The following is a 16059-nucleotide window of genomic DNA, read 5'->3' as shown; positions in this document are numbered from 1 at the left end:
TTCTGGAATTTGTCAGTCAACACGTTCCCTAGTGATTTCTGACCCTAACGTAAACAGTGCAGACATGGTGATTGTTTTTACCATGTCTGGATATCAACATGTCAACATCAAGGCTTTGAAGACTTTATGAAAGGTAACTGTTTCTGTGCTAACTACCTTCTAAAATATCTTTCTTGATGAGCTTATAAAATAAAGCTTTGTTGAAACAGCTCGAGGTTCCAGTTTGGAGTGTTAGAGTGTGTTGGAGTCTTACTTTGTTATGGGGTTGACGCTGGCTTCTACCACAGACAGGCCTTTACAGCATTTTATATTATCTGGAAACTCCTGGATTCCTGTTGGAGTGCATCATTATAAACAGTGATATAGCATAAAATAGGCATTCTGAGATTAAAGAAGTACCTTAAAGCAATGTCTGTGCTGGAAGTTATGTCTGAATTTTTGCTGCTGAATGCAGTTATTAGAAAATATAGTTCCATATGCATGAAATCTTTACCATTTTTACTGATGTCTAACTCTTTGAGGTTAACCAGGCTGGCGATGGTGGTAGGAAGATTGGAAAGGTCGTTATCAGGCAAGCTCAGCTTCTTTAGGGCCTGGCACTGGAAGAGTTGCTATGAGAGAAAACAACAGATATGGAAAACAAAAGATGAATTAACTCTGATTAGAAAAGCCAAACAGAAGTCAAACAGAATGCTGCATAACAAAAGAGAGCATTGAAAGTTTGCAGTAGGCCTGGAAAAAACTGTTCTGTTTAGTTTTTTTTTCTATAAATAATGCAGTTTTAATTTTCCCTGTACTGTGGCCCCAGAGGGTAGAAAAAGAGTAATAGCGAAAACATTCAGTACTCTGTGGGGACATACAGCAAAATCTAAACATGCATAACAGTGAGCAGTGCCTTCACAAAAAGTGCTTATATAGGAAAATATTCCTAAGGCACAAATGTTAAGAGTTCTGATCAAGATAGTTTCAAAAATGCATAAACAAAAATTTGTATAATTAAAACTAGATTTATATAAACAGGAATTTCAACACAAATCTATTAGACTGTTGAATAATCCTGCATCAAAGGAATACAAATATAGAAACATATGGGTTTTTACAACTGGAAACAGCAAATTAAACCTTTTTTCTCAATTTTTTTCAACTCTACATTCAGGGTAGCTGAAATCCGTTACTGTTTTGTTAATGATGTAACACACCACAAGCAAAACTTATAGTATAGAAAATATAAACCCCTTCCATGAATGGTAATAGCTATTGTGCAGATCTTGCAGTTCACACATTCACACTTTGTCATGATTCAGTTTTAATGATTTACAAATGGAAATTTGCAGAACTGAAAAATAGAGACATGTCTTTAGTATAAGTTATATGTATTACCCAGCAAAAATCATTAAATTGCAAGAAATGATCTGTTATGGCAAAGAAGGTTACTGTTTGCAAAAGGCATTCATCAAAACGTAAATTTTTCAGGTTTTTCCAAAATTTGATTTACTTCTTATTTAAACATAAATAAACACAATAAATTTAGCTTTGAACATCCAATACTAGAAATATGGAGTGAAACACAGAAAAGGCAGAGCATTTCTATGTCTTCTAGACTGAAAAAAAAAAATTATGCAACCGCTTTTGGCATTTACTTAATCATCTTTAGTTACTTTAACACAAAAGTTTTATGTCCTACCCTGCTAACGTAAAACAATTGTGTTAAAGTAAATAAAAATGATTAAGTAAATGCCAAAAATATTAGCATCATTTTTTTCAATGGACACAGAATCCCAATAGGCAACAAAGCTACCTGCATCAAATATAAACACCAATTTAGGTTATGCAGATATAGAATACTTCATAATTCATTAAAAACTCTTAATGTAGATGAGTTTGTTGCAACTTGCAACTTTTTCCACAAGTTAAATTTCTTTTTGCAAAGAGAAAACCTAGACAGACCAAACCTATCACTTGGAAGCAGACCTGAGTATCCTTTGGTCAAAGAGAAGCAAATGAACAGGAAACCAATGCTTATTCTGTTTTAAAACTTAATCTCTAGGTAGCATCTTTTGTTAGATGTTTTAGGAAGCCTGAAGAACGAATTTCAATGAGCACTTTAGACAATTCTAAAACCGTTAATGCTGCTATGGAATATTGTGTTTTGCATAAAAATGTTCATCACCAAATATACCAAACCAAAATTTAATCTACTTTTTTAAATACAAATCTTGCTACTGTATTTTATCATTATATCAATTATTATGTTTTACTTTGTCTCTTCTTAATTTCAGGTCAAAGGTAAAGTAGGAATTGTAAATTGATATGTTATGTGAATAATAATTCCCTCATTAAATAAAACATAATAGAACTGACAGCCTAACAAAAACTTATTATTTGGGCAATATATAATTGATACTGAATATACTGTAGTTAATCATAGATTATTTCACTGTGTGTTCACCAGGGAAAATTTTACTAAACCAAAATCCAAACATCAGTTACAGTGTGTTAATTCAGTTTTGGCAAGAATTAAAACTAATATTCACACCTATACTTATTATGCACAGATCTATATGCACAGACTGACATTTAAAGAGCACAGTAATTCTTCAGTGGTACAGCAGTCATCTGGTCAGACTAGAATTTAGAGTGCACAAAAAAACACTCACACTGTTTTACGTGTGTAAATGTCTTAACAAGGGTATGTTCTTTGATGCAGAGTGTTGAATTTCTTGAATTGTTAGAGACAATGATTTTATGATTTTATGCATGAATTGAAACAAGCTAGTAAACCATTTACTCTTATATAAGTCAACAGTGGTGGTCATATTCAGATAGAAAAAAAATATATAAACTTTGTGACTTGAAACATTTTCAGAAATAGGTTCACCTGCATCATAGTCACTAAGAATTCAACATAAAAACGGAATTAGCTGGTTAAAGAAAAAAAAATGTGTTGTTTGTTAAAAAGCTATATTTCAAAATACCAATATTATTCTGAAATTATGAAATATACTAATAATGCTTGTATTTCTTACTATCAAGAGTTTAACAAGTGTATTTATTTATTTATTGCTTTTAAACTCAGCAAAAATGCCAGTCATACCTTTCTCTTCAGCATTTGAAATAACAGAAAATAATAGCTTGCACCAGACCATCTTATGCACGCTAACTGACATACTCGTAATATAAAAAGAGGCTGTCCAGCTCACTTATAAACCCCCATCAGTCAGTAGTTAAACACAATCTTGGCGTACGTATTCATGGCTGAGCTTTTTTAAATTTTTCTATCCATTTTAAATGCACATTTAGCCTGCCTTTCACAAATACCCATTAGTTGGTCTCCATCCAGCAGGCTAAATTTAGAAATCCAATTCTCCATCTTTGTCATTTAAACCAGGACAGAATACCAATATATGTGACAGCCTGTTAATAAACAGCACCTTTAACTCTCCTTGAAATATTAGAAGGCCACATCGTACCAACAGAGCAGGGGCTGTGAAGGTCTCAGACATGCAAGAGCGCCAGCAAAAAAAGCAGGCGATAAACAGTACATTATTTATTGGTTCATGTTAAGGAACTACACTTTAAAAGATAATTGTGAAGCATGCATGACAGTGTGCATGTTCTTACAAATCAAAATCTGAACATCCAACACTGTAATGCAGTCACATTCAGTTCTCCTGATAAAAAAAAACTGCTACAATTCTGGGATGTTTTTACTAGCCTAAACAAGATAAAAAGTGAAATTTCATTGTTTTACAGTAGATAAAAAGAACTTTAAAAATAGTTGGCAAAGAAATAAATGTGTCGATTAAATACGCTTAGGACATCACACAATTCTCTATTTGACAACTAATCCAAAATTAAAATGGACGACTGTTGCTTAGATTTTAAGGTTTTTTATTCAAGTTAGTAAATATGACCCAATAGTCTTTTCTGTTCCATTTTTGCTGTGTGGTTGTGTGTTTACACCAACAGCAACTTGAGTGTGTTGTCTCTTTAATTACCAATCAAAATGACAAGAGAAGGGAACTAATAGATCTCCCACTGTATATCAGAATGAATAAAACTATATATTAATGCAATAAAGGAAATCATAGGTTGCACAATGTATAGTAAGTTTGAATTACGCAGGAGGAATTTATGATATTACTATTATTAATATCATTAGTTTTTATAACTGGATTATCTGTGTATCATGTCAGTGAGATTGGTAGATATTAGGTAGGTATTAGAATGTAGCGTTGTTTTGGTGTACAGACAGTGTTCAACAGCGTCCCTACTGGTGAAAATGCTTTCTGCTCCCTCAAGTCTAGAGTCTGAAATATATTCCTACCCTTTTTGAAACAGCCAAGCTACGTCAGATTGTACGGAAATCTATGAACATCAGTGTTTGGTCGTTCCGCGTCTTCTATTTTATATATAGGTGTAGATTTTAACTGGACTTTACATTTTCATGAATGTCCCATCAACACTTTCCAGCTTATGTCTCAGGTCAGAAGGGAGAAATACTCCCTCAAGCATTTACTGGCTCTTCCTCGAGGTCTCATCTAAGTGGGACATGCCCCAAAAACCTCCAAAGGAAGCCACTCATCCTTTTATCGCTTACAAATAGTACACCAAGATATCTGAATTCCTCCATCTGAGACAAAGAGAGAGAAACCTACCCTTATTTCTACAAGAAGCCATTGGCAGACTGAGAGTATAATATGTAGTTCTTGCTGTATGTTTAGGGGGGTTTTAGCCATAAAGGGAACCCCCATCTGTATCGCCACTATTTATTCAGCCTCTAAAAGGTTATTCTTTCCAAGAGTTTTTTTTTTATTCATCATCCCATCAACTCGGACCACCTTCTCTGTTCCTGCAGATGAATCATCCAACCTCATAATATTGCCAGCACCATATTTTATTAAGTGCTTTTGCCAAAATAGTTTTTCACAATACAGTGTATCAGAGGAACTTCCTCTATATGTACACACATTGGACTTAACGCATCTATTACTCATATCAATTAATAGTGATTTTGATGTAATGAAGCCTAATGTGAAGTAAACATTTACTTTTCATGCAGGTACTGTACAAAAGCTCTGGAAAAAACCCAACATAATTGTAAAAGGGTCCCAGTGCTTGAGTAATCAACATCAGCCCTGCACGGGTCTAATTTTTCAAAACTGAGAAAGAAAGTGAGAATCCCCATTAAAAACCGGTCCGGTACCACACTGACCCGTACATAAAAATGGGCGATTTGAACCATGACAACAAAGTGTACTCACAGCTGTTTATAATAACAGAGGCAGTAAAGAACATTGCCTCACACTCACATCCTGTGCGCTCACAGATTAACAGCTGTAAATTAAAGAAAGTAAGAAGGTTTGCCTCGTTGCTTAAAAAAATTATTAATTAAAATCAATCATAAATACTGTTATCTGGATATTCTTGAATAAATTAAATTTTTAGGATGTAGATTTAATGAATAAGAAAATATAAATAAGTTTAATTCATGCTGTAACTCTCTGTATGATACCTTCCTGCATTTTGTTCATTTATACCCGTGCCCGCAACCATGAAATATTATGGTTTGTTTTCTACCGGTAGATGTAGGTTTTATACAGATACCTGGCCTGGTGGACGACTCTGATCAGCATTTGTGTAGATATTTTGAGAATTAATATCAATATTCTCAAAATAAGGTAAGAAACACAAATCATTTAATAAATAAAATCATTTTTAAATTTGCTATCAAAATAATATTAAAAATCTCCCCTGGTTGTGATCTATGTCATTTGAAAGCTACGATATCCTAGTTTCAGGAGATATGTGTATGAACTGTAAGTTTTACACAACTTGAGATAGGTAGCTTCAAACATGTCCAAAATAATAAAATTTTTTTGAATTGCATAAAAAACATATAATTTTAATATTTTATATCTTGGGTATAATCCAACTCACTACACTTGTTGATCATGTTATGGACAACAACTATTTCAAATTACAGATCTCTAGTCATAAACATTGCAAAACTGTTATCCTTATAATATCAAAAAAGTCTATTTGGCACAATTGATCCAGATTAGAACCAAAAGTGCCAAACTGGATTAATAGAAGTCTATGATTAATTTGTCCATAAAAAACATATTTCTATGTGTATTTCATTCAAGCTCTTTCCTTTATAATATTTCAAATTCTCAGCTTTCTAAATTTAGACTATGCACTTTCTGTGCATATCCAGTTATTTCTTCTCTGCCCCTACACTTCCAATACTTCATTGCAAAATCTTATTGGCTAAGAAAATATGGCTACTTTCACACTGCAGGCCTTGATGCTCAATTCCGATTTTTTTGTGAAATCCGATTTTTTGCGTTGCGACTTGTATGTGATCTCTTGTGCAAACTGCAGTCATAGAACGCAAATGTCCCGCATGCGCAGTAAAGGATGCAATGTCGTCACAGGCCAGCGTGCTCTATGTTTACTGAAGTAAACATGGATGGTAGTACCGGCGCGCATCTAGCGGTCTTTTCCAATCACAAAACCTCAATCTTTTCACATGGTTAAACATAAATACTGCTCTCTGCATCATCATCTGCCATGGTTGTTGTTTTTCTTGCCGCTTCTGCGTAGCAAGACGCAAAATAGTGACCTTTGTCGGGTATTAATGACGGCCGTTCACACACATCGCATTTCTCGCTTGCAGGATGTTTTCAACGTATACTGAATACTGAAAAAAGGAGCTTATGCTGGATTTTGGAATCAAACAGATTGATGAATAAGATCATGTCACACAGAATCTAAAATGGTGGACATATGGCCATAGACCGTATGAGCTTTTATCCATTTTTAATTTTTCATGGAAAGAATTTGCTTCGATCGAGTATTATGACTTATGATGTACAATTTGATATTACTTTTCTGTGGAGTGTTACGGACAAATTGAGCATATGTATGCCAGGATAGAGTGTGTTTGGAATGCCAGATGACGAGAAAAAGATAAGAGGTAAAAATCATGAGTTTTAAATTATGACAGATTATTAGTTATTTGTGTTTGTAGCATTTAGTTGGCTTACAATTTTGATGGGGGTCTTTTTCTTTAGATAAAGATATCTGATTTTAAGGAGGTACAACACATTGGGTTTTCTTTACTAATAAGCTTGATGTTAAATGCGGAGCAAAATGTGGACGCAAAATGGCCCGAGGCCGGACAGTGGGAGCTAAGGGGTTAAAATTTAAAGATAATAGCTGTCGTACAGAAAGGCTTCCAGCTCTCAGTCGTTATACGATGATTTTCAATTTGCTTCAAAATTAGAGCAACACCATTTTTAATTCAAATGAAAAATATGAGCAGAAATGGACCAACATGTGTATCACGGCTACCTTGGGTAATTCTTCAATCTGGTTGGCATCCAGGTAGAGCTCTTCTAAAGTTCTCTCGAAGCTGAAGATCTCCTTGGGGACCTGCTGAAGACTGCAATGAGAGTAGTCCAGCACTGATATCACTTCCTCTTCACCACGGAAACAGCGGCATGGCACCAGCCGGCCAATCAGCTTTCGCTTAGTGGTCATTTCCAGACACTGCACTGAAAGAAGTAAAAAAAAGAAGCGATGGGGGATATTTTAATAATTCAGATTAATTTAAGGGGAATTTGGTTTCATTGAGTTTACACTGTATCAGTGCCCCATTACTTGCCAACAGAACATATTTAATAAGGATATACCACAAAAATGATACAAATATTCAGAAGCAGTGAAGTGTCATAATAAGTCAACCACAGAATTATTAATAATTAAGAGAAGTAATGAAATAAACCGACACAGAAGGGAAAATTTTGACACAGAAAAGGAAGAAATCTTCTGAAGTTGCTGTTCTTACTTGAAATGCTTGAATCAATGCAAACTACTCTACATTAGACACGCATGCTTAGCAACATACATCACTGAAACCCTACTTCTTGTGAATAAAAACCAGGGATCGACCCATTCATAGTGTTTTAGACTCATACAGTAACAGAGGCTGGAAGCGAGGTAGTACAGTTTTTTTTTTGCAGACAATAGCATTTTTTTTTACTAATTCTTTTCTGGACAATTTTAAGTTTACCTATATTTACTTAATTCCATAAAACACCACTTGTGTCTGTTCTGTGATTTGAGTTCAATAGAACAGCCCTGCTCTCACTTCTAACCTGCTCAAAGTTTCCAGTTACTTGTGGAAATTATCAGTCATACAGCTCATAATCATTCCAAAAAAAAGTTAAAAACAAACCACGTGACTTTGTTTTCCAAGTTTGAAGTTGTTTAGCTTCCCATCCAGGAACCTGGGTCTGAGTTAGCATTGAGTTCTAAGCTTTATAAAGTAGCTCAACAAAGCCTTGTTATGTTAAACTCCCATCACTATGCAGGGGACCAAAACATCTCACCTGCTCAGCCAGGCCAACAATGACCCTAGTGACTCCCTTTCAGAGACATAGGTCAGTATTGGGTGCACAATTGGATTGAGATTTTGAGATTTTTAAGAACAAATCATGTTTGTGTTTCAAAGCTTTTTCTGGTGCATTGTTGCTACAGCAGGACATATTTCTTCGATTAAAGAGTACGGTATATGAGGTCTGTACAAAGCTTAGGTAGGGGAAATGTTTCAAAGTAAACTGCAAAGGGTTTGCCTACAGATCCCTGACCAAACCATCTCACTGCCTAGGCCATTTCTTCCCAAAAAGCATCCAGATGTCTAGTAATTCTCAGGTAAGTTATTCAAACTTAAAATCTACATGTCCAGTCTCTTTAATTAAATATAATTATAAAGGTGGCATACTCATTGTTTTTTCATCTGTCACAACTTTGAAATGAGCAGCAGCAATAGTTTTTTTTCCCTTGTGAAAATATTTTTATCCCTACTATTTTTTTGGTTAAAAAAAATTGTAGGAACATATAAAAAAAAAAAAAAAAAAAGGCAACACACAAATATAGTATTATGGTATATTATATTAGCCTTTATGAAGAGGCTCAATAAATCTAACAGAATTTTACAAAGTAAAACAATTTTCTTTTAATTGTTGACAAAATGCATCTATCTTCACAAAATTCTTTAAAAAATAGTTTTCAATAGATTGACAACAACGTTCTTTCTAATTTTGTCATCTACCCTGGAAGACTACATAAAGTTCATTACAAAGAAAAAAAACAAGATGACGCATCTGAACATTCTTAGACAGATTTAGTTTTGTGACATGTTTTTTCCTTAACAGCACAAAATGTGAACTCATCTTTAATGTTGTGAAATCAAAAGTAATTGGAGCGCTTGAAATGAAGTGTAAAACTGGGGGGCAGATGCATGAAACAGCCATCCACTGCACTCCAGCCGTTACCCAGCTCAAAGCAGGCTGCGGCTCAACTCCTCAACAGACACACACAATCTGTCTTTTCATACAACAGGCCATATAATTAGACTAGAGATATAATTAAAATAGATCTTTTGTGATTCTATGACAACATCGCTGTGTTCCATAACTCCGTTTGAAAAGCTGCTGGCTGAATGGCATAAGTAGGCTAAGGATGCATATTAAAAACCTCGAGTGAGGATTTATTGTGAAGCTTTATAATTTCACACTAGAATGTTAACTACACTCAATCTACTGACAACTAAAACTATTCTATTGCCACCTCTTTTGAAAGGAAGAATGATAAAAACAATTTACTAACTATGGCCCCACTTTCATTTTCTGAATGTCAGCTACAATGTCAAGAGCAAAAAGGAATAAATAAAAAAAACAGGAAGGAGAAGATTTAATTTGTTGTATACTTGTGCTTAAAATGTTATACTGAGGGCAAATTGCCAGTTAATTAAATTCCTTGTAGAATACGCCAACTTGACAGTTAAAGCTGATTCTGAGTAGTGAAGGGATTCATGGGGGGCACCGAGAGAACGAAAGAAGATGTGGAAATAAGGATGAGAAGGTGCAGACTGCAGCAAAAGGGACTCCAGAAGGTACAGAGATGAGATCTACGGGCTTTATCAGGCTATAAGCACACACACATACTGTGCATGTCCAACTCTGCATGAGACCAGATGGATTCAGTAGACAGAGCAAAAAGCAAAATTGAAAGCACACTGTTATCTACAATGGGTTATTACAACCCATCTGAAATCTGATATAAAAGGTGCTGATCCTTAAGAACAGTTTAACAAAAAGCGATGGACCATTACAGTACACATCTCCTAAACTAGATTCATCTACTAAACCTCACATCCTAAAGTTCAAATATACTACACAATTTATTTTGTAAAACTTTACTTCCATACAGGACAAGCAAAAGGCAACAACCTTTTATAGGTGCGCAGTCTCTTTTGCAGTAAATTTCAATATTAAGTTTTCAGACACCTTCCATTAACCATTAATCTAATAAACTTGAAACAATCTTCAAAATGGTTACTAGGATGCCTCACGAACTTTAGCTTACTACAATTAAATACAAATCTAACAACATGCCATGATTCACTGACAACAAACATCTTAAATATTGCCTCCACAACGATGATATTAGAACAGAACAGAAGACAACCCGTTCACTGCTAAATTTCATTTATAGTAGAAGCTAAAAAAAAAAAAAAAAAGTGTTTTTGCTGCCAAAATGATTCCAATATATAGAGATTGGTCATTTGTATATTTAGGTATTTTGTATTCATAATGGTCAAATAAAGCAGCAGTAAAATCTGTCCATTGGATGAGGGAATAATAGAACCAAAATAATACTTGCTATATGTTCAATAAGGATGAAAGGGGATTTCTGGTCTAATTGTACCATATTGGTATCAAGGTTTTGAATTTATTGAACGCTCATAATAATGCTTTAGTTTTTCCAAGATTCCCTGTCCGGCTTCTGACAATATTGTTTCTGTAATCTGGCAAATAAATAGTACACAATATAGAAACTGTTTGAAAGGACAACCCTCTACACTGAAAAAAACAACTCATAAGATTTACTTAAAAATACATTATAAGTATTTGCACACAAATGATTTAAGTAAAATATTATGCTGCAATATCAAGTAACACTCACTTGTCAGTAAGTGATTTTTTGTTTCCATAAGACATAACAGTTGTGAAGATATTTAGTAACATTTACTTAATTACATCCAAGTTGTAAGTTAGATTTATTTAAACAAATTAAGTAAAGTGTACTTGTTTTTCATGGGCACAAACAGTATTTTACTCAAAATTTAAGGCAACACAGAAACAAACAGGACAAACAACCATTCATGCACACACTCTCACCTAAGGAGAATTTAGAGAAGCCAGTTAACCTAACAGTCATGTTTTTGGACTGGAAGCCGGAGTACCCAGAGAGAACCCATGCATGAACCCATGAAATAACATATGGCTTGTTCGTCAAAAAATAAAAAACATTAATGACAGGCAAAGCTTCCACTAAGATGACCTGGAACCCACTGCTAAGTCTTGGCCTTTGATATTTTGTTTTTTTGGGGGTTTTTTTGTGATGCCACATTTTCTTACCCTAAGATGACAAAGTCATGAATTCATTTAGAAAGGCAACTTCATCATACAGTTCGAATCCATCCAACTCCAGGAAAAGTTTTTGGAAGACTTCAAAAGTGTAGCGCAAAGTGGGAGGGTATGCCAAGTTCAGGGCATATATCAGTCCTGTGAGCAGCAAGCAGGCTTTTGCAGTACTGTTGCACCCTGCCAAAATGACTGTCGTCTTGCTCTGTGTGTAATCTTCTAACGTTTGGACTCTGAGCTGAATCAGTCCTGCTGTGAGCTACAGTGTGCATGCGGCGTGTGTGGTTTCAAATTTTTAGATAACAGATTATATAGTATTTTTTAAGTTTATGCACATACTGCTATTAAACATTTAAATAGTATAACGAAATCTAAATAAAACTTCAGTGTTGGGACTACCCCATTAAAAAAAAAAGATAAAAAAAATTGATTGTGTTGATAAATGTCACAATGATAAACAATTTTGTTCAGGTTTACACTGTCAATGTCATTCTGAACTGGTTTTATTGCAGGTTAATTGTTATTGCAGCTATATATATATATATATATATATATATATATATATATATATATATATATATATATATATATATATATATATATATATATATATATATATATATATATATATATATATATATATATATATATATTCAAACAAACTGGAACAACAACTAAACACTTGAAAATCACATGTTGCATACTGACAATGAAATCATGTTAACTCTGCAATTTACTGCAGCCATACTCAGAGATGAGAGACTTGAAACAGCTTCTGAATGTAAATCAATACTTTATAAGTAATAACCGCTAATTAAGATTGATGATACCAACGTTGTTATTGTAACTAAAGCAAATACGTAACAAAAGTCTAACTATTTCATATCACATTAAAAGCAACCTGATGCTTTTTTTATTTATTGGTGGAAATAATCTAGAACAGTATGCTAAGCAGATTTTTAAGTTTTTTACACAATAAAACACTTTGGGAGGGAAATGTATTCATCTTCTAAAATAAAGCAAGTTAAACCCTCGTGTGTTAAGGTCTCAGCAAAGTATTTTGCAAAATTTTGGTCTGCAGCCATTTAACAAGCTGTTCTTATTAGCTACTTAACATGCAGCTGCTTGATTGCACCCTCACTGTCTACTAAAGTACCAGCTAAATATGCAAAGACAGAGCAGACTAAAAATAACAATCATTTTATCATGAAGGCAACGTGGAGAAAAAAAGAGAGCACAACATGCTGTCAACAAGAATTAAGTATTTTCTATAAAAGCAGAGACAGGCAGAAAAAGTAGATATAATGGAGATTAACATTAGGAAAAATGAGCAAAGCCTCCAAGCTAAGCGACAGACTTATGCACAGCAATATATATACATTTCTCTGTATTAACTTGATGGTATTGTGCTTTGGTTTAATGTGCTGTTATGTTATTAGTGTCCTATTCTCTTCAGCATTTGCTTTTTATTGTAACCAATATACCCACTGATGACACACAATAAAAAAGCTTAGAACTAAAGCATTGGAGTGTGTTCACATTGTTTCTACTAGTTTCTACAAAGATAAGTTAAGGAAATAACCCTAACCCAGACAGACAGACAAAATACAGAGCACAACAAGTCATAAGATATGCAAGTAGTGCTTTTTACAGAGGGAGCAGAGAGACTAAAAGTTGCCCTAAAGGATCGGCAATGCACCATAAAAAGAACTATAGCCCATGGCTTTTAGTACCATTTTCAGCCTCACACAGAACAATCTCGATTTTGACAGAAAGGCAGTTGCTGCTTAAAGAAAACTTAAAAGATAAGAAAATCTTAGGGGACAACATTAGCCACCTGCAAACTCTATCTTCAGCTTGATTCATATTGCCATTGAGCTGCACCAGCGCAACCTTCACAGTCAAAGAAAGGAGCAGGATGTTTCTCTCAGAAAATCTGTAAAGATTTCGGAGGCTTAATCTACCAGATATGTTGATATCCCCTTGAAAGCTCTATTAGCTACTGCACCTTCAAAACCTGATGGCTTTAAAAACATAACATGAAGGATCAATCAACTTTTATTGGTATAGCACTTAATAACATTCTCTACTGAGCCAAAGTGGTTTCTGTTAAAGTTCAAATAAAACAAATTAGATCAACGCATGTTTATGTGTTAGAATAGTCCAATAAAATTCTACACCCACACTTAATTTAAAACCTGCGGAAAGCCTTAAAAACCAATTTTCCTAGATGTTCTCCATTACATCTGACTGAGTATAAGCTGTCTTGGATTAAAAAGTGGGCAAAGATGTCAGTACTAAGTTGTTTAAAGCTGGTAGATACATAGCTAAAAAAATGCTATATATATAAATACATACCCTTGTGTGTAATTTGTTGTTAGGTCCTCTGCCTATTTAAATAAAGCATATTTCTTTCTATGTTCAACTGCTGGTGCCTGTCTTTCAGCAGCCTTACAGGGTGAATTCCCTTGAGCACCATGACAGCCACCACTTCACGTGCAGCCTTGTTGTTGCCACAGTAACCGCTGTCATAGAGACCATCTCCCAGGAGCTGGGTGTATTTTTATTCATTCTCTCTGTCATAAAACAGAGCGTTCACTCAGTGGGCGATCGCTCCACATTTTGTGAAGCTTAAAGTATACTCAGCTATATCAGACACTTTTATAGCACCTGAATAAGCACTTCAGAGCTCACCCAGGATTCTAAAATCACTCACAATTAAACAATCCACAAAGTCACACAAGAGCTCTGTGCTAGACCCAGATATATTAAAGCTTACTGACTTTGATTGCTTTTGACAGCACCAATAAGAAAAAACTGAAATTGAAAATTTCAAATGTCATAATATCATACTGTACTGGGAAAGTGATGTATGGGTTTGGCCAGGCAGTCTTTGTTCGCTTTGTGTTGTAGTATTACCTAATAAACACCAACTACATTCTAACCCTTTTGAACCTATTCACTCAACTGATGTTTGCTGGTTGGCTTTGAATTTGTGAAATTTCACATTTGCAATGTTTCAGCACCATGGACAGAGCTGTAGGTTTGTTGACACATTTCTTTACAGCATAAAAAAAACCCTAAAAGACCTACTTCATGCAAAATATGATTATTTTGGAGCATTTAACTATGTTGTACAGCTATTATTTTATCAAAATCATTCTCAAAGTGGTATTTGACTTTGCCCATGCATTTCTGAGTAATTCCTCTCTATGAGCAGCAGTTCCTCCCTATTAGGTTAAAAGAATGTCCATCACCATCCAATGTAGAGATGCAATTATCCATCCCATCCTGGATGCACCCAATTTGACTGCTCCTTGCCTGCCCTGTAAAAAACATGCCCACTTTCTTCAATCAGTGCTGTGAGGCAGAGTGCAATCATTTTTTTATTCAAAGTTGAGTGACTCTCCAGCACCTGATCTGCATAGTGACAGCAACTGTTCTTTTTAGTGTAATGCTGCGGTGGTTCTAGGGCAATACCCAAACTTAGAGAGGGGTTGTCAAAATTAGGGCAAATGTCTTTTATCGGGTTGGAAAAACGGCACCAGAAAACAAGCAGAATTACATTATAAATGAATCCTTGAAATGCTACATGGTGCTAAAGGAAATATATCATCATATATAAGCCTATAGTTGACTTCAAAAATGCTACACAAGGAACTACGTCAAATAAGTTCTGATGCAGTTTAGGTCGTAAAGCAACAAGAAAAGTCAGAAAAACTATTTCAGTTCCTATTTAAGGTCAGATTAGATTTGTTTCCTTCCTGTAAAATGGCTCTTCTGTCATAAAGACTGATCTAGAATGTTATTTTTGTCGTTGTTGTTTTTTATGTTAAAGACCAAACACAATCTTGCTAAATCATGATTTAAGTTTTTCACACACTTACAGCTGGTCCACTCCAGCAGGCAGTGAGGCTCCAGGTGGCATGTCTGTAAAACTCAATGACCCTCAAAGCTCTGTATCTGAAAATAGCAACGAGTCACACGACTGAAAATAAAACAGCTGACAGCTCACCTGCATCTAAAACGTGGCAATTATGCTCAGATGCATAAATGATCAAATATATAAAACAATCAAGTGGCTCAAACTGTTAAATAGACTTCAGGAACAGGATGACCTATAAAGAAGTTTTGATGGGTTCTAAAGTGAGAAAATTTTTTGAATGCTTCTGCATTAGATAGCTCGAAGTCATAGATTATTAAGCATGCTTCAGTATCAGCTATTATCATGCTAGAATCATTTTCTGATGGCCTAAATGACATTTTTTTTTTTAATCAAGGGTATCACTTTATATAAATATCCCACCAGCTATAGGAACTAGATAGACAAATTAGACAAATACGTTGTTCAGTGTAAAATTATTATACATAAAAACTATTAAACACATCTCCAAAGAGAAGTGTACTGTAAATTAGACACTTTTAATAGACATCCAAGGATTTTGGGAAGAAAAAATATATACTGTATAATTCAATATACCCAGCTCCAAACTGACCACAGATGGTAATGTTCTTACTACTAAGTTTCACCATGGCTGTGGGTTTTACTGCATCTGCAGCT

At 34.6% G+C, this 16059-nt stretch overlaps 1 protein-coding gene across 16 annotated transcripts in view; it reads right to left on the bottom strand.

Annotated features, from left to right (window-relative positions):
* Nucleotides 1-16059, bottom strand: part of lrrc7 (leucine rich repeat containing 7) — a 153602-nt gene that overhangs the window by 48484 nt on the left and 89059 nt on the right. For all 16 annotated transcript variants that reach the window (XM_038287285.1, XM_038287294.1, XM_038287309.1 and 13 more), the window contains 3 exons: nt 7360-7562; nt 494-611; nt 254-332 (listed from right to left, as the gene is read on the bottom strand). In XM_038287285.1, coding sequence (XP_038143213.1) covers nt 254-332; nt 494-611; nt 7360-7548 — 386 coding nt within the window. In that variant the 5' untranslated portion in view covers nt 7549-7562. The remainder of the gene's footprint in view (nt 1-253; nt 333-493; nt 612-7359; nt 7563-16059) is intronic.

Source organism: Cyprinodon tularosa, unplaced genomic scaffold, assembly GCF_016077235.1.
Source record: "Cyprinodon tularosa strain WSP-4 unplaced genomic scaffold, ASM1607723v1 ctg106, whole genome shotgun sequence".
In the NCBI taxonomy this organism is placed as follows: Eukaryota; Metazoa; Chordata; class Actinopteri; order Cyprinodontiformes; family Cyprinodontidae; genus Cyprinodon; species Cyprinodon tularosa.
Note: the sequence above shows the minus strand (reverse complement) of the source record. Positions and strands in the feature narration are given on the sequence as shown.